Source organism: Thrips palmi, unplaced genomic scaffold, assembly GCF_012932325.1.
Source record: "Thrips palmi isolate BJ-2018 unplaced genomic scaffold, TpBJ-2018v1 HiC_scaffold_3, whole genome shotgun sequence".
NCBI classification, from domain to species: domain Eukaryota; kingdom Metazoa; phylum Arthropoda; class Insecta; order Thysanoptera; family Thripidae; genus Thrips; species Thrips palmi.
In genome coordinates this window covers 3,551,136-3,574,297 of record NW_023144630.1, presented here as the reverse complement: position 1 = coordinate 3,574,297, position 23,162 = coordinate 3,551,136, and the positions used below count along the sequence as shown (strand labels likewise).

The window sequence follows — 23,162 nt, the reverse complement described above, 5'->3', positions numbered from 1 at the left end:
AAAAGGTTAAGGCTATAAAAAATGGCTTTTCTTGAGTGAAATGGGGGTAATGTGTGCATAGTGTGATACGGTTTCCGCGAAAATAAAACACAATTTTATTAACACACCTATTTATTTCAATTATTCAATACACACTTTCCATCCTTTTCCTGCGCTAATTGGCTAAGAGCCACAACCTTTGGCTAGCTGGAGATCAGCAACTCCCCGCTGCCAAAGCCTTACAATACGTTGAGCAAAACAAAAACTAAACAAAAATAGAATACATTTTGTTACACTTTTCGGGACCGAGTATGACCTTGTTTCTTTGGAATGTTTTAAAAGTACCCTGTTATTTGGCAGGCAAAATCTTACAATGTAACCGAGTCTATCAAACTTACAGTGGGATTCATTTGACAGAGCCAGTGGCATTAGAATTAATTGAGCAAACAAAAGGGTTTCCACTAAAAAGTAGAAATGCGAAAATGCTGAGCAAACAAAACTGACAGCAACACCATCAAGCACAATGATGATGCAGAAACTTTGCAAGCCAAAAAGCTTACCCACATTCACAATTGTAGTAGAAAAATATTATTAATGACTCATTCAGAGAGCGTTTACAGACTGGTCACTGATTTACAATGATTATTTTGGCACACTGTCACCTGCATCCTTCAGAGTTCAAGTGAAGGGAATATAATCAAGAGGTACAGTTTTATCAAAAACAATTATTTTGAGAAAAGGACAGTCCATATTTTCGCCTTTCCCTTGAGACTATCGGTGCCGCCCCCACAGTTCATTCACGGCTTTTTAACGAACTATACTCCTTTAATTTATGTACAAACAATTCATCATGGAGACCTGCTCAATAACATTTGCTATTGGAAGACATCGCGAGCTGCTCACTCCCAGTAAGAAAATAATTTCTACATGGATGACGGGAGATGGCTCGAGGTCCACCACTCTGGAACCAGCGCAACGTTTCCCCTTCAATTGAAAACGAATTACAACTTCATTTACACACTATTAATTTAATTGTCCGTCCAGCTTGTTGGCTGGTCCTCAAGCCGCGACGCCGAGGACTGGGCGTACTTCGGCGATGGGCGCTGGGCGCCCTGGCCGAAACACGTCGAACTTAGACCTAGGATTGACACGCCGCACACAAGGATGGCCGGGCTCCCCTAGAAGGTGGACTCCGGCTCCTGCTTGAAGGCCAGCGGGTACAGCTCGGGGTGGAGGTCGACGGGGGAGCGGTGCCCGTTGGTGGCAGGGTGTCCGGGACTCGGGGTGCCCGTCGGGCTGGCCGGGCTGCCCGGACTGCCCGGGTAGCTGGCGGCAGGGTGGCGCCCCGGCGTGTCCGTGCCGTTGCTGGCGCTGGCCACCGAGTCCGTGGCCACGGCCGTCGCCGGCGTCGTGCTGGAGGCCGCCGAGCCGGTCGCCACGGTCTCCGCCGAGGCGCCTGCGACAACGTAGACAGCCACTGTCAAGAGCAGGGGTTAGACAAGCTCGGAAAGCAGGAGAAGCGCTGCACAGACCGTCCCCAAGTTGAAGCTAAAGCCAGAAGCGAGCCCCCCCTTCCCTCTGTACTGCCCTGAGTTTGAATGGCGGGAAAACCCTCCCCTTTAAGACGCAGTCCTAGGGCCCCTCGGGCACCGTGTTCGCGCCCCATGAAGCAAAACTGTTCCCCAAAGCAGCCCGCGTGCACGCTCACCTCCAAGCAGCATCTCCTGCAGCAGGGAGTCGATCCTGGCGACGCCGAACAGCTTGGCGAACTGGATCTGCTCGATCATCTGCCAGGTGATGCTCTGCAGGGCCGGCAGCGTCAGCAGGATCTCGCCGAAGCGGCCGCGGGGGTCGTACTGCCGGTCGCTGATGTAGTCCTCCAGGTTCATCTGCACCTGGTACCGCAGCGACTTGACGCGCTGGGGCTCGTTCAGGCCGGCCGCGTCTGCAATCCCGGGTTCAAACACCAACCGATCCGACTTTTTTTTCACTTGGGGTACCACCGTAGCACAGTGGGCCAGAAGACCGGTAGAGGTGGCCAAGACGTTCCAGACGCGTTTTGAGCTCCACAGTCGCTGGACAGGACTCGAACCGAACGTGTGACCCCACCAATGGATTGCTCTCCGAACGAGGAATCCATTGGTGGGGTCACACGCTCGGTTAGAGTCCCATTTAGCGACCCTGGAGCTCAAAACGCGTCTAGAGTTTTGTCCGCCTCCACCGGCCTTCTGGCAAATCCACCGCGCGTACTCACTGGGGTCGAAGAAGACGATGGCCTTGAGGCAGGCGAACTCCGAGTCGTCGATCTGCACCTCGCGCAGGGGGCGCACCAGCTCGTCCATGACGCGCGTGCCGACGCGGGAGATGTCCAGGTCGGGCGGCACGGACGAGTCGGCCGAGTAGCGCGGCACGATGCAGTTGTTGCCGAGCAGCAGCACGTCGGTGAGGTGCAGGGAGCGGCGGGCCAGCCCCAGCAGCAGGTGCTCTCCCGCGTGCGCGCGAAGCAGCGCCACCTGTGGGGAGAACGGCTGTCAGTCGAAACCCCGGACGCGTTTTGAGCTCCAGAGTCGCTAAATTATATTGCGTTTTATGAAAAAAAAAGTCGACGGTGTATTGCCACTTTTTGTCGTCAATTTTTTCCCCCACAAAACGCACTTTGGGAATGCGTCGGAAGTCGTGCTTGGTTGGTGGGACTAACCTGGTCGTCCAGCGACAGCTCGGTGAAGGCGGGGATGAACTTGGCCCACTCCACGAGGAACAGAAGCTGCTGTTTCATCGACTCGCACACGTCATTGATGTTGGCCACCTGCTTGTTGGACAGGTCGCAATCGTTGGCCTGAGAGCAACAATATCAGTGAATTAGTCTCTTCTTAAGTACCCAACTTTGTTTTTATTTTTTTAAAGGAGAGGATAGACACTCACCTCCAGGGCAGCCCCGACTTGCCTTGACAGCATTTCCGCGTTGAGGAGGGAAGGGACAGACAGACTGCTGTTATTGGACTGCTCCTCGTAGCTAGTTCGGCGACACGAGATGCGATCTCTCTCATTTTGGACGGCTGCGAAAAGAGCACAGGCGCGGATTAATATCCACTGCAAAATTCCTCATCATGTCTCTGTACCAAAGGTGTTTATTTTATCTTTTTTTTTTTTAAAAAAAAGCGAAGAGTGGGGAACTACCTTCTTTTTTCATTCCAGCTTTGAAGCATTTCCGTAGCCGGCAGTATCTGCACTGGTTTCTCTTGTCCTTGTCCACCACACACGTCCGGCTGAATCTGCAACAACCAAGTCACGGGTTAACGAGAGCAGAGTGACAGCGTCGGACAGGTTTCAGAGGCGCCCTCGTTCCGCCCATGCCAAAAAAAAGGTCGTCCCGAACCTCAGGGTTTTCGTTTTGCCTGAAAAAAGGAAACCGAACACGACAAAGTCGATCGGTTTTCATAGCGTGCCGGCAAATCATTATCTTGCACTGTGGCTACAAGGCCAAAGCGGACGGTGAAATAAAAAAATAACACGATGCAATTGCAACGTTTTTCGATTTTTGTCAGTGGAGCGCAAGACGGCAGCGCCTCGGCAAGGACGCCGGCGGACATTTTGACACATCTTTTTTCGGCGTGTGGCGCCGCATTACGCAATCCACGTAAGAAGACGAGGCGGCCCGGTAGCAAAGGGGGGGGGGGCGTAAGTGCGCTCCTTGGCGTGTCCTTGGGATCCTTGGGGCCGCATGGCTCGGCTTCCGAATCTTCCGAACGGCCTCTGCGTTTTTTCAGGGGTCATCCGGAACTAGCGCACAGTGGGCCAGAAGACCGGGGAAGCGGCCGAAATTCGAGACGCGTTTTGAGCTCCAGTCGCTAAATGGGACTCGACCGAACGTGTGACCCCACCAATGGATTGCTCTCCGAACGAGCGATCCATTGGCGGGGTCACACGTTCGGTTCGAGTCCTGTTTAGCGACTCTGGAGCTCAAAACGCGTCTAGAGTTTCGGCCGCCGGCGCCGGTCTTCTGGCAAATCCACTGTTGGCCGCCTCCTAGCTCCGCCTGCTCCGCCACAACACCGTCCCCGCTGCCCTAGACTCGCCGCCAGCCACCCCCAGGTTATAAGGTTATCGGCCGATTGTCTGCTAAGAGAAGCGTGTCTCGGCTGCCAACAGACCGAGGACCGGCCGCCCTCGCAGATAGCCAACCAGGATGTGAGCCTCTGGCTGAGGGGCTGGCTGGCTAGCTGCCGGTTGCCTTTCGGCCGGCTGATGGCTGGCTGATGGTTGCCGGCAACCTCGCGCAGCCCAGAGGCGCGGAAAGTGCCGCAAGATAGATAAAACCGGCTGTTTACACGCGCCGCTCCTCCGACGTGACGACACGCCGAGCGAGCTACAGTCGCGGCGGCGTAGCTGCGGCCCTGCGCCCAAACTCTAGATCCGGGGTCGCTGAACAAGACTCGAACCGAGCGTGTGACCCCACCAATGGATTCCTCGTTCGGAGAGCAATCCATTGGTGGGGTCACACGCTCGGTTCGAGTCCCAGTTAGCGACTCTGGAGCTCAAAACGCGTCCGGGATTTTGACCGCCACCGCCGCCGGTCGTCTGGCCCACTGTGGAGCGGTGCCAATCAAAGGCAGGCTGTCGCACTGCCTGGCCAGCGGCTCCAGCCAGTGGCTAGCCGAGGCCGCAGCGAGCCAGGCAGCGAGTAGGAAGCGAGGAAACGGGTTTCTGAGCAGCGCCAGCGATCGCCGGCGACCCGACCGGGTACTCCGCGGCGCGTCGGAACCGCGCGGAGCGGAGACTTGGCGGACGACGGGGGCGGGCTGGGCCACTGTGTGGCGCTGGGCGGGCTGGGCGGGCTGGGGCAGCCGCCTGCGAACTGCCGGGCGGGCAGCCCGCTGTGCATGGCCGCGGCAGGGTTGCCGGCCGCACCTTTGCAAGGCGCTCCGCGGACCGGGAGGGGGAGGGGGCGCGGCGCCCGAGGAGAGGTGCATTATCTCGGCAGCGGTGAGCGATAAGGACGATAAAAAGTGGGAATCTAATTCGGAAACGAAGGTAATCAGGCACCTGGGTTGCGACTCTATCTCCAAACGAAGAGTCGCAGAGAGGCGTCCTTGCCAAGAGGTGCACGACAAATAAACACTTCAGGCACTCAAGTGACGACTCGGGCGCACGCCTTCCAGTGGGCCAGAAGACCGGTGGAGGCGGTCAAAATCCCGGACGCGTTTTGAGCTCCAGAGTCGCTAAATGGGGCTCGAACGGAGCGTGTGACCCCACCAATGGATTGCTCTCCGAACGAGGAATCCATTGGTGGGGTCACACGCTCGGTTCGAGTCCAATTTAGCGACTCCGAGCTCAAAACGCGTGTAGAGTTTTGTCCGCCTCCACCAGTCTTCTGGGTCGCTTGGCGGTGCTCGCGATGCTCACCTGCACGTGTACACGTGGTTCTTGCGCACGGAGCGGCGGAAGAAGCCCTTGCAGCCGTCGCAGGACGCGGCGCCGTAGTGCTTGCCGGTGGCGCGGTCCCCGCAGATGGAGCAGTGCTGGTTCATGACGCCGCCCGCCGCGCTGCCCAGCGACGCTAGCGACGCCTGAAGGGTGGCCTGCACACTGCCCGCCGCCACGCCCGGCCCCACCGACATGGCCACGTCGCCGTCTGCAACAAACCAACACAGCCTTAGTTAGCCTCACACAGCCTCACTTAACCTCACCTAACCTCACACAACCCCACAAAACCTCGCTTAACCTCACTTAACTTCACAAAACCTCACATAACCTCACATAACCTCACATAACCTCACAAAACCTCACACAACCCAACATAGTCCAACGGCACGAAATGCCCTGTTCTTTCAGCTTAGAAAGACAAACCGAAGAACACGAAACACTCACAAAGCAGTCAAAAATGCATCAAATATGTTTTTCGTTGAAATTTCGATTAATATTAGTCTCATAGACATCGAATGACGTCAAGGTAACGTTTCGCGTTCTTTGTGAATACTTTGTATGCTCAACAAACTAAAAAAAGGAGTCGCGTGAAATGAATGGATTCTAATGCATGGAATCTACCCAAATGTCGCACAGGGACGCAGGCTTACAGGCACACACTCGCCCGCTCTGAGACATTCATTTTTCACACACTCGTGAGTTCCCCGCGGTTTCTTTTCTGCGCGTTTTTTTACCCTTCTGTCTCGTTCCGACAGAAAACTCGCAAGGTCGGGCATAATGCGCGACAGGAAATCGGCGAGTGCCTAGATGCACATAGTTTTCCGTGTCGGTACACCGCCAACATTGAGACAACACAGACAATCTCGTCGCAAACGCCATTTCGGGTTCAAGGTGTTCCCGCGACTTTGTGTGCTCCACGCGACGGTAGTCGTGACGCAAGCGTTTTAGCACGTCTACTGTCCGTCGGGCCCCAAAACGAAATGAGCGCCAATCGAGGATCCTGACCCGCCAACCCGCATTCCTCATCCTGTCTCTCTCGCACCCCACGCCCCACGAGTGCGAGAGAGACAGACTGATGTTTGCCGAACACAGCCGAACGTCGTGAAGGTTTTCCCGAATCGAAGATGATGAAAAATTCACGGGCCGGCGTCGTCATCCGAAAAGGGAACGCCACTTCCAAGGTTAGGTTAGGTTTGGTGGGGTTAGGTTTGGTGGGGTTAGGTTTGGTGGGGTTAGGTTTGGTGGGGGTTAGGTTTGGTGGGGTTAGGTTTGGTGGGGTTAGGTTAGGTGGGGTTAGGTTTGGTGGGGTTAGGTTTGGTAGGTTTGAGGTTTGGTGGGGCTCATACCGCGGGCCGGCCAGCAAAGAACGCCGAGAAAGCGAAGGGGTGGAGGAACGATTTGGTGCAAACAGAGAGCGCAGGGGTTCATTCCACTGATAAGCCTGGCGTTGCTTCGCGTTGCTTCGTGTCCCGCCGGCGGTCCGTGTGACTCTTCGACCACGCCCAGAAGCGATGCGGCCGCGATGTAACGTCGAATCGACCACAGGGAGTGCTAACTAAACAAAAACATTCGACCTGGGGTGTCTGCAACTCTTAAACGGTAAGCGTTAGGCAAGTTATGCATAGGAAGACGTGGTTTCGAAAGTCAATTCCTCAAGTTTGTGATCATGAAGCTCGAACCGCTAACCGTTCGCGAGGAAAAGACGCCTGAAATCGACGTTGCGTTGCCACTTTGTCGCCTCGAAGGTCGCCTCGCCGTCGGATGGCGGTCGAAATCGGGTCGAGGTTCGGTGTCGTTCTAATTTCTCGAGCGCCTGCACTGTGTTTTGCATCCGATGGACCGCGTCTCTCAATATGTGTCGACCGGCTCGAGTTTCTCACAGGCTTAGCTTTCACCAAAGGGGCGCCACAGGAGTCCAGGGGCCTCGTTGGAGAGAGAGAGAGAGAGAGACACACACACGAGTCCGGGGCCCTGTTGGAGCGACACACACACACATACACACACACACGAGAAGACGAGGCTGCCTGCGACGGGAGGGGAGCAGGTTCCAAAGTCCGGCTGTGGGCCTGCCTGGGCCCGGCGGGCCAGACGACGGGCTAGACCCCAGTGACGTCACCCTCGCCGGCCGCGTCGCCGCGTCGCCGCGTCAGAGGCGAACTGGCCTATCAAATCCACCCAAACAACAATAATAACAAACAACAAACTGCGAGTCATGCTCACGTCGGCGGCTCCAGGCCGCTCCAGGCTCCAGGAACGTCGCGGCGCGTCGCGGGGACTCGGCGATACCTATGATGGCCTGTTGGTCCGTCGCCAAGCGGAGGCCCACGTTTTGAGGAAAGTCTTTTCGGTGGGCAAACAACGCGTCGGCCCGCCCTTTCACTGGGCCTGATCCTAATCCGGGGAGTCCGGATCGCTGCCGCGCCGAGTGAGGAAGCGACTTTCAAAGTGTTAGTATTTGAACCCGCGAGCAGACCCACGCCCAGGTTAGTGCCCCAAGATAGGTACCTGTGTCTGGACTCTCCGGCGGGTCCGCCAGGTCCCCGTCAGCCGGCCCCAGGCCCTCCATGGACTCGGCCAGGGACGCGCCGCCGCGGACGAGTCTGAAGTCCGGGCCGAGGCCCTGCCCGAGGCCCTGCCCGAGGCCCTGGTTGCCCAGCACCAGGACGCCGCCGGAGAGGCCGCCGGAGAGGCCGCCGGACAGGCCGGCGCTCGGCCCCGGGGACCCGGGCGAAGTGGCCCATGGAGCGGACGACCACGCAGGGGACGCTGCCAACACAAGCAGTGTCAGGTTTTTTTCAACTTTCAAACTCGGAAACTCGTTATCGGATCGATAACACCATCAGTGTCGATATCGGCCTGGGCGCGCTGCGGGCCGCGGGAACCAAGAGAGCACGATGAGAAATAATTATCAGGGGGTTATGTCGGGCACTTCATCCCCCAGCGATAAGCCGGCGGCCCTGGGCTGGCCCTGGCACTGCTCCCCCAAGGCTTGCCCAAGGCTTGCCCAAGGCTTGCCCAACGCGACCGCCGCCGCCTCGCGCGGCCCTTGTACTAAACGGCCAGCGGCGCCGGGCCTCCGATGCACGCCGATGTGGGCGTAGGCCGGCCTAGGCCGACGGGCCTACGAGCCGCCGCGTGCAGCACAGTTGCACCACGGCCGCGGAATGCGCACCGCGAAGCACTTCGGACAGAGCTTCGCGCTTCGCCTGGCTTGCCTGGCTTTGTCGCCCCAAATACGGACGACACGTCTCTCTCTCTCTCTCTCTCTTTCTCTCTCTCTCTCTCTCTCTCTCTCTCTCTCTCTCTCTCTCTCTCTCTCTGGCGTTAAATGTAGGTACACTGTGCGCAGAGCCTGGCGCGTCCGTCGGCACTGAGGGGATCCAAAATGGCGACCCGTCAGAATGCACGTCCCATACTACTGCCGAGCGTCGTCTGCAGCGTCGCACCCCTAAGGCGGGAATTTCAAATCACAAAGGGGTCAGCTCTCTCTCTCTCTCTCTCCTCTCTCTCTCTCTCTCACACACACACACACGCACTCAATATTAGCCGGCCGTCCATAAAAGAACGTAACGCTTGGGGCATTTCGATGACCGCGGCGGAGCGGTAATTTAAGCGCGACACGAGTATTTAATGGAAGGGCCGCCGCGCCGTACGACGAGCGGGGCGGACAGACGGACGGACGGACAGACAGGCAGACAGACAGGCAGACAGACATGCGGGGTGAAGAGGGGGGCTGAGAATTCCTGAGGGTGGCTTCCAGTTTCATCAACACCCAGTGCATCGAACTCGCTCGCGCGGCACGGCGACGGTGCAGGACTCGCGTCGTGGGTGTGGCTTGCAAGGAGTGGGGGGGGGGGCACACTGCAAGTCCGAGCTTTAAACGAGGAGTGACGAAAGGTTGACATAGCTATTTGGCACAGCATCGCTAGCTGGAGAGCAGACACAGCGCGCCTCGACTTTTAGCGACGCATAGGAAAATCTTCACCCCCTCATGCTGAATCCGCCCAGCCTAGCCCATCCTAGCCCAGCCCAGCCCGACCCGAATTGACTACTACTTTTCAGTGTGTGGCCGCCAAACGCAGCAATTATACAGCCAGGGGCGCGAAGGCCACGCGAAACACGGATGTCTCTCTCTGTCTCTGTCTGTCTGTCTGTGTCTCTGTGTCTCTCTCTCTCCCCATTTGGAAATTAGAAGCAAAAGAGGGGAAAACGATAAAAAGAAACAGCAGAGCCAACTCGACGCGGCCCAGCCATCGCATGACCCCTTGCCGCTGTCAACGAATTCAGGCTGAGACATCGCCCCCGCGGTGGCACGCCGGCAGGCACGCCGCACCGCACCCCGCACGCAGGTAAGGTGGGGGTCAAGTCGGAAATGCGTCTGCCTGCCTGCCTGTCTGTCTGCCTGCCTGTCTGCCTATCTGTCTGTCTGTCTGTCTGTCTGTCTGTCGGTCCGTCTGCCTGTGTGTCTGACTGACTGTCTGCAGAAGACTTCGAAAAAAAAAGTACGAAAAAGACGCGCCAATAAAGAACCGACACGTTACATGCATGCCATTATTTTCTTGTGGTCACATTGCCATTATCCAGACGCAATGCGCGGCCCGCTCCGAAGCTTGCTCGGCACAGAGCCGAAGCCAGCCGAAGCCATCGCCGAAGCCAGGCCCTTGATAACGCGGCGCGACCCCGCGACCTCCCCCCCCCCCTTCCGCGCCTTGCGATGCATATTCAAACCCGGGTTTCCACTCGCAGTGGCGCAGGCATTGGCCTAGCCGTCGCCACCTGTCACCCCCCCCCCCTCTCATGACGGCGCTCCTGATTTTGGGGGAGCCGACGAGACACTCCAGGATGGCGATGCCAGAGCACCGTCTCTCTCTCTCTCTCTCTCTCTCTCTCTCTCTCTCTCTTCGCACGGCCGCGCGACGCGCCACGAGTGCGACAGAGACAGAGACTGCACCGAGACTCACCGCTGCCCATCCCCATGGGATCGAGGTCCTCCTCGGAGAGCAGGCCGAGCGACGCCGCACTGGAGAACGGGGTGGCCACCGCCGCCATCCAGGTCGTCACCGCGTCACTCGCGCGTCACCCCCGATGTCACTCGCGCGTCACTCGCGTGTGACGACCGTGTCACTCGCGCGTCACCCCCGATGTCACTCGCGCGTCACTGACTCGTCACTCGCGTGTGACGACCGTGTCACTCGCGTGTCACCCCGATGTCACTCGCGTGTGACGGCCGTGTCACTCGCGTGCCGCGGGGGCCGCGGGCGCCGACGCCATCGTGTGAGGGACCGCAGAGCGCGGCAGTGCTGCGGCAGTGCGTCGCATGCGGCGGGAACCACACAACTACAAGCCAAACAGCTGGGCGCGCTGGTGTCGCCCCCCCCCTTCCCCCTCCACGCCCCCTCCCCCACCCCGCGCCACAGGTACCTAGTGTACCCGCGACGTCCGGGGCCTCGGACTGGTTTCTCGAACGCCTCCCGCCTGGTACCCGAGTGGTGCCCAACCTGTCCCCACCAAAGGGGAGCCGGCGTCTGCATGCCGTCTCTCTCGCACGCCCGCCCCGCGTCCGAGAGAGAGAGAGAGAGAGAGACAGCGACTCGGAGTCAGTCTGCTGCTCGCACCGACTGAGCCTCCTGGACCGAAATGGCGCAGAGTCTGCACCGCAGCGAAACACAGTTTTTGTTGGAACGACCCGCGGCGTCGCCGCGAAAGTGCACACCATGAGTCTCTCTCTCCCACGAGCAGCGCAACGCGCCGTGAGCGCGACGGAGACAGACACGATGACGCTCGCTTGCAGAACTCCCCGGACCGGCGCATTTCCGACCCCTTTCATTGTTTGAATGGAGCAACATGTTTTGAATGGGACGCTTTCCGTTCGGCCGCCGGCCACTCCGTGACACTCCGCGACTCGCCGAGTGCGACCCCACGCCGCCAAGTCCGCCAAGCCGGCCGTGCCGCGCTCGCTGAGCGGGCCGAGCGAGCGGGGCGTTTGTCGTTGCCGTGAGTCACGGGCGTGTGTCTGTCACGCAGAGCGCTGCAGCGCACGGACCGGCTGACTCGCGCACGGCCGAGATGGCACGATGTGCACGCCTCGGCGTCCCAGGACGCGTGCGGAGAAGGGAGTCCATACGCGTTTCGCTAGTTGCGATCAACAACGCCAAAACAGACGCCAATCATTGTTCCAACCCCGTGCAATAGCGGACGACGGACGGACGGACAGACAGACAGACAGACAGACAGACACACAGGCAGACAGACAGACAGGCAGACAGACAGACAGACAGACAGACAGGCTGCCGGTCGGACACGGAGCAGCCACGTGCTCAATAATTGCGATCTGTGCAGTCGGATGGTGATTATGGCGTCGGGAAGGATGACGGTGCAGAAAATAGGAGAGAAGGTTGCCGGCGTCGAAACCGTCGAAATCTAGGCAAGACGCGCGTGTAACAGGAATCGCCCCAAAGTCACACCGCAGAGCTTTCGCCGAAAAAAACAAAAGACAAAGACTCTGCGGTTGAGCGGCAAACACAGAGAGTTTCGCGGCTTGGCGGCTCGGCGCTCGCAAATAAATGGCGTTATTTATTTTTGGCCGTGTGAGCATACAGCACTATCACACAAACACGGCAAGGAGGCGAAGACGACCACCAAGGTCATGGTGCGCCGCGCCGCCGCTAGAGCGCGCTAGAGCCAGCGACTCTCTGAGGACCAGGCCCGCCACTGTGGCGGCTAGAGGGGAGCCCGTCATTTTCTACTCTCGGAATCGGCCACGCGACTGTTTGCGGAGGAAGAGGGAAAAAAAGTCCTCTTCCGTCATGACTTTCCCACTGTCGTGACGCGTAAGCGAAGACAAGTGCAGGAATATTGAAGCGACTAGTGGCCTAGCAGGCAGGCTGAGGTTGGCAACCCTTTCAACACATCGTGGGAGTTTTCGCCCACTTATGTGGCAACACTGGCACTCTAGTTGTTTCTGCCAGAAAAGTGGAACCTTTTGTCCTTACAGAGTTAGCTCTTCGCCAATGCTGCTATAGCGTGGCGCGATTTCCCCTGGACCTCCGCAAGAGCATCTATTGGGACAAGGTCGAACTTTTTCGGGTGTAGATCAGCCATCTCGTGTTGTCCTGACCTCGGATTGCAGTCTGAATTGGAAACATCCGCGGAAAGCGTTGCTTTCGGGATAATCGTCCTTCTGGGAGAAAGGGGCCTCGATAAAGCATGAGTCAGCAATAAGGCAGCTGCCATGTCATGACAACCACGGCGAGTCACTGCCACTCGCGCGGAGAACAAGAAGGGTTCGCAGTGTGCACGCAGATTGGGGCGTGAGGACTCACTGAGGAGGCCAAATGAGCGAAAACAGGGGAAACATGTCAGGATGTGTACTCATTCTTTCTTTTCGTCTCACAGAGACCGCGTCATAACCGCGCGAGGCTATTTATAAGGCGAAGGCCGTCGGCCGACACGAACCTCCTTTTTGTCAATCCTGATTAACCTTGGCCATGCCTTGGCCATGCCTTGGCCATGCCTTGGCGCTGCAGGTAAACCCGGGTTGATGTACGTCGCGCGAGGGGACGGTCAGGTTTGTTGCTGCAGGCATCCAGCAAACCCGGGTTTTGCGGTGTGACGATATCTCGCGCCTGAACGGTCAGGTTAGGTTCCTGCAGGTGAGGAACCCAGGTTCGGGCCACGTGCCAGGCCGCTGCAGGTGTCGAGGAAACCCAGGTTCGAAAAGCCTTATGTAAAGCGCGCCTGGCGGCCGTATCTCGCGCCGACGACGGCTCTTTACTGATAAGAGGACAATTTCGCAAAGCAGAAACTGTCTCAATTAGCGCGGTTTATTATTGATACTCAGTTGTCCACTCGGCGGCCGCGGCGAGTCAACCAGAACCGGGGTTAGGGTTCAGGCCGAGCCACTGTCCAGCACCGCCGACGGCCAGGAAAACGCAACAACCTCCGACACTTGCGAATGCACTGCCCCCCGCAACACACACAACAAAAAAGAAAAATAGGGTGTTGGGCTTATTGATCTAAAGCATGTTTTCATCGAATCCCCTGGCTAAGAGATTGAGCCATGAGTGTTCTCTTGACTGCACGCGAGTTCTCTCCCAGATTAGCAGTGTCGAGGCGGCGTTAGTCCGTATTTGAGACGCGTTTAAAACGGGTACTGCGCGAGAAGGCACGGGAAGGAGGGAGATACGCCGAGAATAGAGCGAATAGAGTGGGCCGGATTAGAGCGAGTGGCCTGATCGAGATATCGAAGAGCTCACCTGCAGGCACGCACTGCTTTATCGACTACACTGCATCGGCACGCACTGTTTTATCGACTTTACCTGCAAGATAGCAAAGCGCTGCCCGACGGACAGCGCGCTGCAGGAAGGCGGTGACTCTCGCGTGACTGTACGACACATTCATTCGAATCACCGCCCGCGCGTCTTTGTATACGGTGCGAACGGACCTCCACCGCGGTCTTTCTCTGTCTCCCTCGTTTCAAAAACCAAGATTCAAAAACCAACCAGCGGATGAAAAGAGACGCGTGATGTGAGCGACAATTTAAGAAAGGTTTGGCCGTGTAGTAGAGCGCGCGTGGACACGTTACTCCTCAGCGCCTCATTGCGCATACCTATTGTGTCAAATGCAAGGCTCATCCACGGGCATTCACTCACACTCACTCACTCTCACACACACACACTCACTCACACACACACACACACACACACACACAGAGTACACGTACACACACCTGCATCGAGACGGGCAATTTAAAAGCGAGCCCCTTCCCATGGCAGCCCGCATTGGAAAGAGGGGAAAGAAAAAAAAGACGCGGAACTGAAAAGAAATGGTGACAGCAAGTGCTTTGACTGATACGAGTCCTGCAGCTGCGCGGCCACGCGGACCAGAAGTACGTCTGAAACGTTTTCACGATTGCATACCTGCGCACACACGCAAACGCGCACACACACACACATGCACGTTTCCTGCTCGATACTACGTAAGGTACAAATCTCTGCGGAGTTTTTTTTTTTTTTTTTTTTTGAAAGGTTTCCAGGGTGCGCTTGCGGTCGAGCGTGGCGTTTCCGAGTTGAACGCAAACACACACAGCGACAAAGTTATTCAGCGTGTCACGCTCGCGCCGTCCCTCTCGCACTCCTTGGGCATCCCGTGGGGGTGCGAGAGAGACGGCGGCGGGGAGGCCCGCTGCTGCCTGCTGTCCGCTTGCTGCCCGCTTGCTGCCCGCTTGCTGCCTGATTACAGCCGTGTTTGCCCTGTCCAGTCTCTTTAAGACGGTCAGACTCTTCTATCAGTCACTGGCACCTTCCGTCACCTCGATCCGAGTGAGCGAGAGAGGGGGAGGGGGGCATGAACCATGCACAAAAATAGACGCGAGACTTAATAAAGACATTCTTTATGTGCGAATCAAAAATGCCGACAAACCGCAATCTCGGCCAATGCCAGCAAAGTTCAGTGACTCGCTATCTGGTTCGGTCAAATAGGGCCTTGTTTACCTGCAGCCTGTTTGTAAACAAACCCGGTAGTGCATGCCTCTGGGACGTCCCAACGCGTCTCTACACTAGAGTAGTACTTTTAAACACCACGTGGCATGAAAATACGGTACGAAAATACGGCATGAATGAAGTACTCACTCGTGTCCTCGTCCTTGGTGTAGTCGATGGCGTTGCCGTGGTCGGAGCCGGGGGAGCGGAGCGCCAGGCTGGGGAACTGCATGTGGGTGTCCATGTCTGCAACGAGAAACAAACATTTCTCTCACCGGAGGCAAATTTTTGAATCATTACAGAGCATCTCACTACGCGTTTTCCACGCAGTTCGTGTGAGTGCGCGCGCGCTCGTGTGAGTGTGTATGTGTGTGTACACGGCCTCGTTTGATGTGTGTGTACCGATAACATTTCTCATCGTCCCTTCGGAAGAAGAAGAAGAAGAAGAAGAAGAAGAAGAAGAAGAAGAAGAAGAAGAAGAAGAAGAAGAAGAAGAAGAAGAAGAAGAAGAAGAAATGAGGAAAGGGAGCGGAAAAGGAAGTTGAGGGGCAGGCTAAATTTATTCGGTCACGGAGACACACCGGACCGGTACCCACGAGGTGAAAGCTATATTACCTCAGCACACTCGGGTGGTGAAATGTCATTTCAAATACTATAAACCTTTATAAAACAAAACAGAAAGCACGCCGCGTCGAGGGGCGCATACACGGTCAAAACTGAATTCATGCAGCGCGATTTTCATACTCTGGCTAGGTGTCGGGTGGCTCCTGGGTGAGCAGGGAAGGGATGTGAACATTCAACCTTCCAAAGCGCATAAATTGACGCCCGAAATTGGATTTTCCGAGAATTCTCGTCCACTAATCGGAAGTTCTCTCTGCAGAGGCTCGGTGCCGCCTTGTCCCCGAGTTTCCCACACGGTCAGGGCGATTCGGGTGAATGAATGCTCTGCCGCCCGATTCCGTTTCTCTGTCTCTCTCGCACCCCTTCGCCGGACGAGTGCGAGAGAGACAGAGCGACATCCTTCGCTCTGAATGCGTCGCTCCCACGATAAGTCCGATGCAACATTACCGCACTATTTTTAAACTTCGATTCCACGCGGGGACACTGCTAAATTTCATCACATCGTTTTTGTTGTTTAAATAAATAGAGGCCACAACGATACAGTTGACAAATGCAACACAACCGATTCTAAAAATTTCAGCAAAACTTTGATCGGTTGCCAATGGATTAGGTGAAATTGGAAATTTTCGAGTTATTACATTCATGTGTTTCCATAGAAAATACTCTGCCACTGACGAAACGAGTCTTCGAAAACAAACTAAGTGCACCAAACATTCGCTCGGCAAGGACTTGGTGACGTTTTGACGGCGTTTTTACGCGTTCGAACCCTTGCTGCTAGCAGGAAGCTGCCGACTTGGCGGTGACACAGTCCCTGCAGTGGGCCTGCAGCAGCACACTGGGTCATCGAGACGCCGCAGCGACGTCGGCACGCCTCACCATCCGGCGCGTGCAAACCTGAGCCCACTTACATAAGCCAACCGCAGTGTGTACGGCAATTACCCCCTGGGCCGCCCGCCGCCCCGACCGCGCGTGCCTCGTCCAAATTGGTCAACCCGGCACTGCTTCGCACTGCTTGTCACGTCCTGGGTTCGAACACTCGTTTTTTCGTTTCGCCAGCGGCGAGCTGACGGCGTCCTTACCAGGGATGGAGAGGTCCAGCAGGATGCAGTCGGGGCCCAGGCACATGCCCGTCGAGAAGTACCCCGAGTCCGAGTCCATGTACTCGGTCTCCACCATCTTGACGACGTCCTTGAGGGGCGGCAGGGTGTCTGGGGGGCCCGGGCCGGGTCACATGGGCGCGGGGCGCGGCAGAGGGGCGCGATGCAGCGCGAAGCAGCGCGATGCAGCGGCAAGCGCACGGGGCGGCGTGGGCCGGCGAGAGGGCCTACAGGGCTTGCTCGGCGTGCTTGCAGCGTAGTGGCGTGCTGCCGCGGCGCGGTGTCGCGTACAACTCAAGGCGCGGCGGCCTGCTACGCCTGCTACGCCTGCTACCGGCCCGGGCCCCGGCCGGGGAGGGGAGGGGGCAAGCCGGGGCTGCCGGGGCAAGCCGGGGCAAGCAAGCAGACGACGCCGCCAAGCCCAGCCCGCCCAGCCCGCCAAGCCGCCAACCACTCGTCGGCAGCGCCACGCCGTGCCGTGGCATGGCAGCGCAACTGGCACGTGCAGGCCAGCGTGCGTGTAAGTGTGTGTCGGTGTGCGCGCGTGCTAGGGAAGGGGGGGGGGAGGGTGCAATATCAGTTTTTACCTCCGCGCCACGCCGCTACGCGTGTAAATGGCTTTGTTTCAGATTGTCGAGTGCTTCTCCGAGGACGCGCCGTCCTTCTCGCACTCGTGAGCATCTCGCGGTTTGATTCGCTGTGATCGATCTCAATCGATATCATCGGTTCACACTCGAAGCCGCGGCCCGAAAGCGGACGCGTCCGCGCGCAGGTTGCAGTACAGTCGCAAAAAGTGAACGGCAAAAACCCCTAGAGGGGGAATGTGCGGGGGAGGGCCTGCCTCGCAGACTGGCTCTCTCTCTCTCTCTCTCTCTCTCTCTCTCTCTCTCTCTCTCTCTCTCTCTCTCTCTCTCTCTCTCACTCACTCGTGCGGCGTTCAACTGGTTCCGTTGGTTCCGCAGGGGTGCGAGGGAGACAGAGCGACGACCAGCCGCCAGACTCCCGTTGCGACACTGCACCCCCTTCCCCCTCTAGGCCGGCGCCGCCCCGATAGCCGGCCTCTCTCTCTCTCTCTCTCTCTCTCTCTCTCTCTCTCTCTCTCTCTCTCTCTCCTTTCCCCGCGTCTTTCTCCGGATTCCGGCGACTCGATGCTTTGTTGATGATGCGTTATCGGCCAGCCATAGAAAATGAAGAAAAGAAGAAGAAAAAGGCGTCGGGAAAAGGGGGAGGGGGCAGATGAGTGTATCGAAGAGATTAGAGTGCATCCATCCGGACAGCGCAGGGCGCGCAGGCCGCCCCGGCAAGCGACCGCGACGCGCTACGCCGCGGCCAGGCCGCACAGTTTCAGACCCCTGGTTTTGGACGCGTCAGGAAAAGAACCAATCGACATTGTCAAAAAAACGTCAATTTTGTCCTCCTTTTCCTTGGAGTGGTGCCTGAGTGGTCTGTTTGCGCCCGTGCGGCACGCCAAATGAAGGGGACTCCCCACAACAACACGGTGTCCCCCACGGCCCGGGCCGGTCCTGCGCCGTCCGGTCCCGGTGAAGGGGCTGTTTGTGGGGCGGCCTAATCCAGGCCCTCACCAAGTCCCTTCTCAGCGTGTAAACAAAACCGAGGCGCCAAGTTTTTTGGCAGGTTCAACAACCCGACGGATTTGGCCGTCCTTGACCTCGCACAGCGGGCGGTGCACAGTGGGCCAGAAGAGCGGTGGAGGCGGTCAAAATCCCGGACGCTTTTTGAGCTCCAGAGTCGCTAAATGGGACTCGAACCGAACGTGTGACCCCACCAATGGATTGCTCTCCGAACGAGGAATCCATTGGTGGGGTCACACGCTCGGTTCGAGTCCCATTTAGAGACTCTGGAGCTCAAAACGCGTCCGGGATTTTGACCGCCTCCACCGGTCTTCTGGCCCTGGTGTGGCGCCGGGTCGCTTAGGCATGCATCCTGGTCGCATCCCGCATGCAGCTGGGAGGCAGCATGGATGCAGCTTACAGATTCATGGCCGAAAACGGAAGGCGCTTCGGCGCGGCGGCGCGGCCAATCCAGCTTGAATATGGCGACATTTCCATACGCTGGTCGCGACGCGGTGACGCTCTTGATGTGCATTGCAAAGCATTGCAAAGCACCTGCCGTTAATTAGTACACCGGCAAAAAGGGAAGAAAAAGAGGAGGGAAAGACGAGAAAAAGGGACGCGGCAAGGGCGAGCCGTGGTCGCTTCCGACGGAGGCTAGGGCTACTTCGGTGAGCACGCTGACACTCCCAAGGCACTTGGCACCTGCGTTGAGGTTCCTCCGAGGATCGTGTGAAGGAAACCGAGAACCGAAAACAGAAGTCTGGGTGACGACCGCAACCCTCCGGGCTCGTTTTGAGCTGTAAATATATTGCTCAGCGGAGTCGGTCGAGGCAGCGAAAAGTTGTCGACGCCTACTGTCCATTCACGGTTTAGGTGGGGGAAGTCCCTTGGAGACGCTCCCCCAGTGTAGCCAACACAAGTCGACCCACGATACATCATTGTGGAAAGGGTTGCCACCTAGGCAAATCCTGGACATTGCTCTCGACACGTTGCCGAGTAGGCAGGCTGAGGTTGGCAACCCTTTCTACACCAGCGCGTCGCGGGACTTTGCGCCTGCTTGAGTGGTAACACTGGCTGGGGCGGCGGCGCGCCGAGGCGGCAGGCAACCCATCGGGCAGCGCGGCCAAGGTGCTGAGGCGGCCGGAGGCAGCGCGAGGTGTAGCGTCAGGCGCAGGAGCCGCGAAAGCAGGACGAGCACGCCGGAGAGAGGCACGCGTCGAGTCGTTTCGTTTTTGGCGCGCTCGGCGCGGGCACGCAGTGGTACCAACCTGAAGCGTCGGCCGGCGAGACCGCGGCCGAGACTGCCGCCGTGGCGACGATGACGCTGCTGGTTGGCAGGCCTGGCAGGCCAGAGGCTGTCACTCCGTGCGCGCCGTGCGCGCCGCTCCTCGTCATGGACACTGTCGAGGTGGATGCTGCGCACCGGTGTGTTGTCCTGCAGTTGGCAGCAGTTGACGAAAGCACTCACGCACGAACACGTCCCGGTCGTCGCGCGCGCTGTCCGCTAGCTGTCCGCTAGCTGGGCTGGCTCGGCTCGGCCGCCGGGCAACCCATTCGACTACTTGAACGCGGCGACGCACGGCAGCGCGGAGGGCGGTTCGATTCCAGAAGGCCGTGACGCCGTGACGCCACCACGCGACGCGTCGTCTGCTGCGTCCGACAGTGTGTCGTCTGCTGGGGCGTCGTCAGCCCGGCTGTGTGTCTGTCTTGGACGAGCCGCTTTGGTCTCAGCCTATCTCGGCCTTATCTGCCCCCTCCCCTCCCCCTTCGCCCTTATCACTGTAGTCAACAGCATCGGGAGAGGGCGGGGAGGGGGAGGGGGCTCGGATCGGGGCGTACCGTACCTGCAGCCTGCACTGCACAGTTAGGCAGGCCCACCGATGCACCCCGATGCCGACTCCTGTCTCTCTCGCACCCAGACGTCCCAGCCGCGCGGGGCGCCCCATGAGAGGCTTCCCACGCGGCGTGTGTCCGCCGTCCCCAAGCACAGCGTGCGTGTTCGGGGCCCGGCCGTAAGCGGCGGGCGCGGTCACGCTGAGGGACAGTCCCTTATCTCGGGATTTTGATTGTAATGTGTCGGTGCTCAAGTGGGGGCGCCTCCGAAAGCGCGCGGCCCGGCCCGCCGCGCCGACAGCATGCCGACAGTGGGCCAGGAGGAGGCCCGGCCGGTTGAACCGACGCTCTGTCTCTCTCGCGCCCCAGCGGGACGCCGCGTGAGTGCGAGAGAGACAGCGCGCCCCCGGACGCCAGCGTCTCCGACTAATCCGAGACTGCGATACCGCGATACTTCGATACGCGCATGCAGTCTGAGGTACTTCTTCGAGGGGGTCCGAAGTCCGGCCCGAGTCCGGCCGGCTTCACCAATCAGCGGGCTTGTTTGTCCACGTTGTCCACTCACTGCGAGCGAAGCGAAGCGGCGAAGCGCGTCTCAACCTCGCCGGCGATGCGGCGCAGACTCAAGCGGCAAGGGATCACCTCAGCCGCTATTTGCGGTGCCATCGCGATCCTCGCCATGGGCGCCATGGGCATCGCCCGCAGGATGCGCTTCGCGGTGCTCCGTCGCTCTGTCTCTCTCGCACCTGCGCGACCTATGAGTGCGAGAGAGACTCAACCACTATTCGGCAGTGCAGTGCAAAAGACAACAGCACCTTTTCCGATCGCGAGGTTAGCCGCCACACCCATCGAGTCGAGTCCCTCACCGCCTAGAAATCAGAGCAAAACAAACACAAAACAGACGGTCACGGTGCAACGCAACAGGTGGAAAAGGAAGCAGCGCCAAACAGTCTCCGTCTCTCTCGCTCCCGTTGGGCGTCCCGCTGGGGTGCGAGAGAGACAGAGCGAGCCAGCGGGTGAAGCGCCTCCGCGCGCAGGTGTGTCTCACGGTAGGAAACGGTATGCAAATGGAGTGGGGGTGTCGCCACCGCTTTCAGTAGTGTCGGTGCGCTCGCACAGTGGGCCAGAAGACCGGTGGAGGCGGCCGAAACTCTAGAAGCGTTTTGAGCTCCAAAGTCGCTAAATGGGACTCGAACCGAACGTGTGACCCCACCAATGGATTCCTCGTTCGGAGAGCAATCCATTGGTGGCGTCACGCGTCCGGTTCGAGTCCCATTTAGCGACTCTGGAGCTCAATAACGCGTCTATAGTTTTGGCCGCCTCCACCAGCCTTCTGGCCCACTGTGCGACGGCTATTTCGGTCTTTTGATCGGGAAAGACGCCCAAGCGTTGGGGATTCTTCCCCGGCTGGTCGAATTTCGTAACAGATTGGTATTCGCTTTGCAATACTTTGGCGCGCAGCCGTTCCCCCTCCCTGCGCATGCGCGATAAGTTTATTTATTGTCTTTGGCGAAAAAGAAAACAAAAGACTATCGGCAGTGATCCTCTTTGCCGAATGTTCCGTTGCTAGTGTCTTGCTTTCTTTGAAAAAGATCCATAAATCTCGTACTATGTAAAACAATTGTTTGATGTGTTTCATCACAAGTCTAAAGCAAACACTCAAAAACCATGAACATGATTTGGCTAATATCCGTCTTATCTCTTTCCAACCACATGGAAACGATTGTTCGGCTCGGCTTGAGATAGAGCCTCGCACTGTCATCAGGTCAAATTGCTTTCCGTTTAATTCTTCACCGAATCTTCGAACGACGAGGGTGCAGCTTCCGCCTCTGAAAGTCGGGAATCCGTCTGACGGTGACTGGGCTCAAATAAAACACGCCTTAGCGACATCTCTCACTTTATTCTCCGCATAAAAATATACGCTACTCACTGGGCATGGTACGTCCAACGCAAATAAATACGGAACTGCTTTGTACAACAATAATAACAACAACAACAACTTCAGTGGGCGGCGGCAGGGCCGGGCATCGGCCTCCTCTTGACGGGCGAGTCGGTTGGCGAGGGCGGGGAGCGGCGGCCCGGTCCGAACAGGCCGCCCGGACCTGAGGGGTTCGCCAGGCCCGTCACGCGGACCCCCTTCCTCTTCCTCAGGGACTCGGTGGGCAGGTAGTCCGTCGGCCTGCAGTCACAGACAGTGTCACAGACATGGACAAGCCAGTAGTATGGGTGCCCCACAGGAACGGGCCGCCGGGTTTGGTGCCAACTCGTCAAATGGGGCACCAAAATGGCGGCTCGCTACACTGGGGCGCGCATACTACTCGCGTCTACAGGAATGCGACGCGACTCGTCAAATGGGGCACCAAAATGGCGGCTCGCCACACTGGGGCGCGCATACTACTCGTCTTAACAGGAATGCGACTCAAAATCGGCGTGGCGGATGCGGCGCCAGTGGTGCAACACAAGTTGGCAAAAATTATCTGAGACCTCTGGCGTTGACTGGCACACTAATAGTCGTTAAAGAGCCGCCAGCTGCCAAAGTAAGTAAAAAACTAAAGTCATGCTGTACCTACTCACTCCTGTACGACGCCAGCGTCCAAAACGTGAGAGCAAAACGCAAAGGAAACAAAAACAAAATGGCGGGCCCGTTGTGAGCGCGCACGCGACAGTCAGTGACGTCACCGATAAAAACAAAAACAGTCCGGCGGCGACGGTCGCTTACCGGAGCAGCCGCCGGAAGTCGTAGGGGCCGCGCAGGTCCTCGTTGGAGCCGCTGGGGCTGTTGCCGCCCTTGTTGGCGGCCAGGGGGACGGGCGTGTGCGCGGGGGTGCGCGCGGGGGAGGGCGCCGCGGAGGCGGGCGTCGAGCTCAGGGTCGGGGTGGCGTCCCGCAGCACGCGGTGGACGTCGGGCGGGGTGGCGCTGGGGGCGGCCGGCGCCACGGACCCGCTGCTCTGCTTCCGCTGCCTGGAGGGAGAGAGACAGAGAGGGCTCAGACTTTCAGCGACTCGGAATAAACCGAATAAACGCGATAGTACGCAGTGATTAAGCTTGACGGGCTCTCATTCACACCAGTGAGTGAGGACATGGCACACGCCTCAACAAGTTGCGATTTACGAAATACATGTGAGTCAGCGGCCGGGCCCCACTCACCCTTTGC

At 58.1% G+C, this 23,162-nt stretch overlaps 2 protein-coding genes across 8 annotated transcripts in view; both read right to left on the bottom strand.

Moving 5' to 3' along the window:
- Positions 1-93: 93 nt before the first annotated feature.
- Positions 94-19,881, bottom strand: LOC117648122 (hepatocyte nuclear factor 4-gamma). Of its 7 annotated transcripts, none has more exons than XM_034390361.1 (10): positions 19,443-19,881; positions 15,033-15,128; positions 7,909-8,169; positions 5,383-5,611; positions 3,157-3,251; positions 2,902-3,035; positions 2,678-2,815; positions 2,234-2,492; positions 1,688-1,924; positions 94-1,456 (listed from the first exon to the last, which is right to left on the bottom strand). In XM_034390361.1, exons 1-10 carry the CDS (start codon positions 19,567-19,569, stop codon positions 1,158-1,160), a joined length of 1,875 nt encoding a protein of 624 aa, XP_034246252.1. In that variant the 5' UTR covers positions 19,570-19,881; the 3' UTR covers positions 94-1,157. The 7 variants fall into 7 exon arrangements, with proteins under 7 accessions (XP_034246252.1, XP_034246253.1, XP_034246254.1 ...); XM_034390362.1 differs by having other exon boundaries at positions 94-1,435; positions 19,443-19,880; XM_034390363.1 differs by lacking the exon at positions 19,443-19,881 and adding an exon at positions 16,583-16,772.
- A 2,006-nt stretch (positions 19,882-21,887) lies between these two features.
- The window catches only part of LOC117648411 (myosin-IIIb-like), a 35,184-nt gene continuing 33,909 nt past the window's right edge, over positions 21,888-23,162 (bottom strand). Inside the window, exons 22-23 of the mRNA XM_034390917.1 lie at positions 22,727-22,969; positions 21,888-22,186 (exon numbers count right to left, since the gene is read on the bottom strand). Coding sequence (XP_034246808.1) covers positions 22,009-22,186; positions 22,727-22,969 — 421 coding nt within the window. The 3' untranslated portion in view covers positions 21,888-22,008. The remainder of the gene's footprint in view (positions 22,187-22,726; positions 22,970-23,162) is intronic.

What these genes read in the sequence shown, in the direction of transcription:
- LOC117648122 (XM_034390361.1), bottom strand. Translation starts at nt 19,569, where the DNA reads ATGACGAGGAGCGGCGCGCACGGCGCGCACGGAGTGACAGCCTCTGGC. An exon ending in AAGTCGGGGCTGCCCTGGAG is followed by an intron (nt 2,816 to 2,901) that starts GTGAGTGTCTAT and finishes TGTTGCTCTCAG; the next exon opens with GCCAACGATTGCGACCTGTC. An exon ending in CATCGTCTTCTTCGACCCCA is followed by an intron (nt 1,925 to 2,233) that starts GTGAGTACGCGC and finishes CCGGGATTGCAG; the next exon opens with ACGCGGCCGGCCTGAACGAG.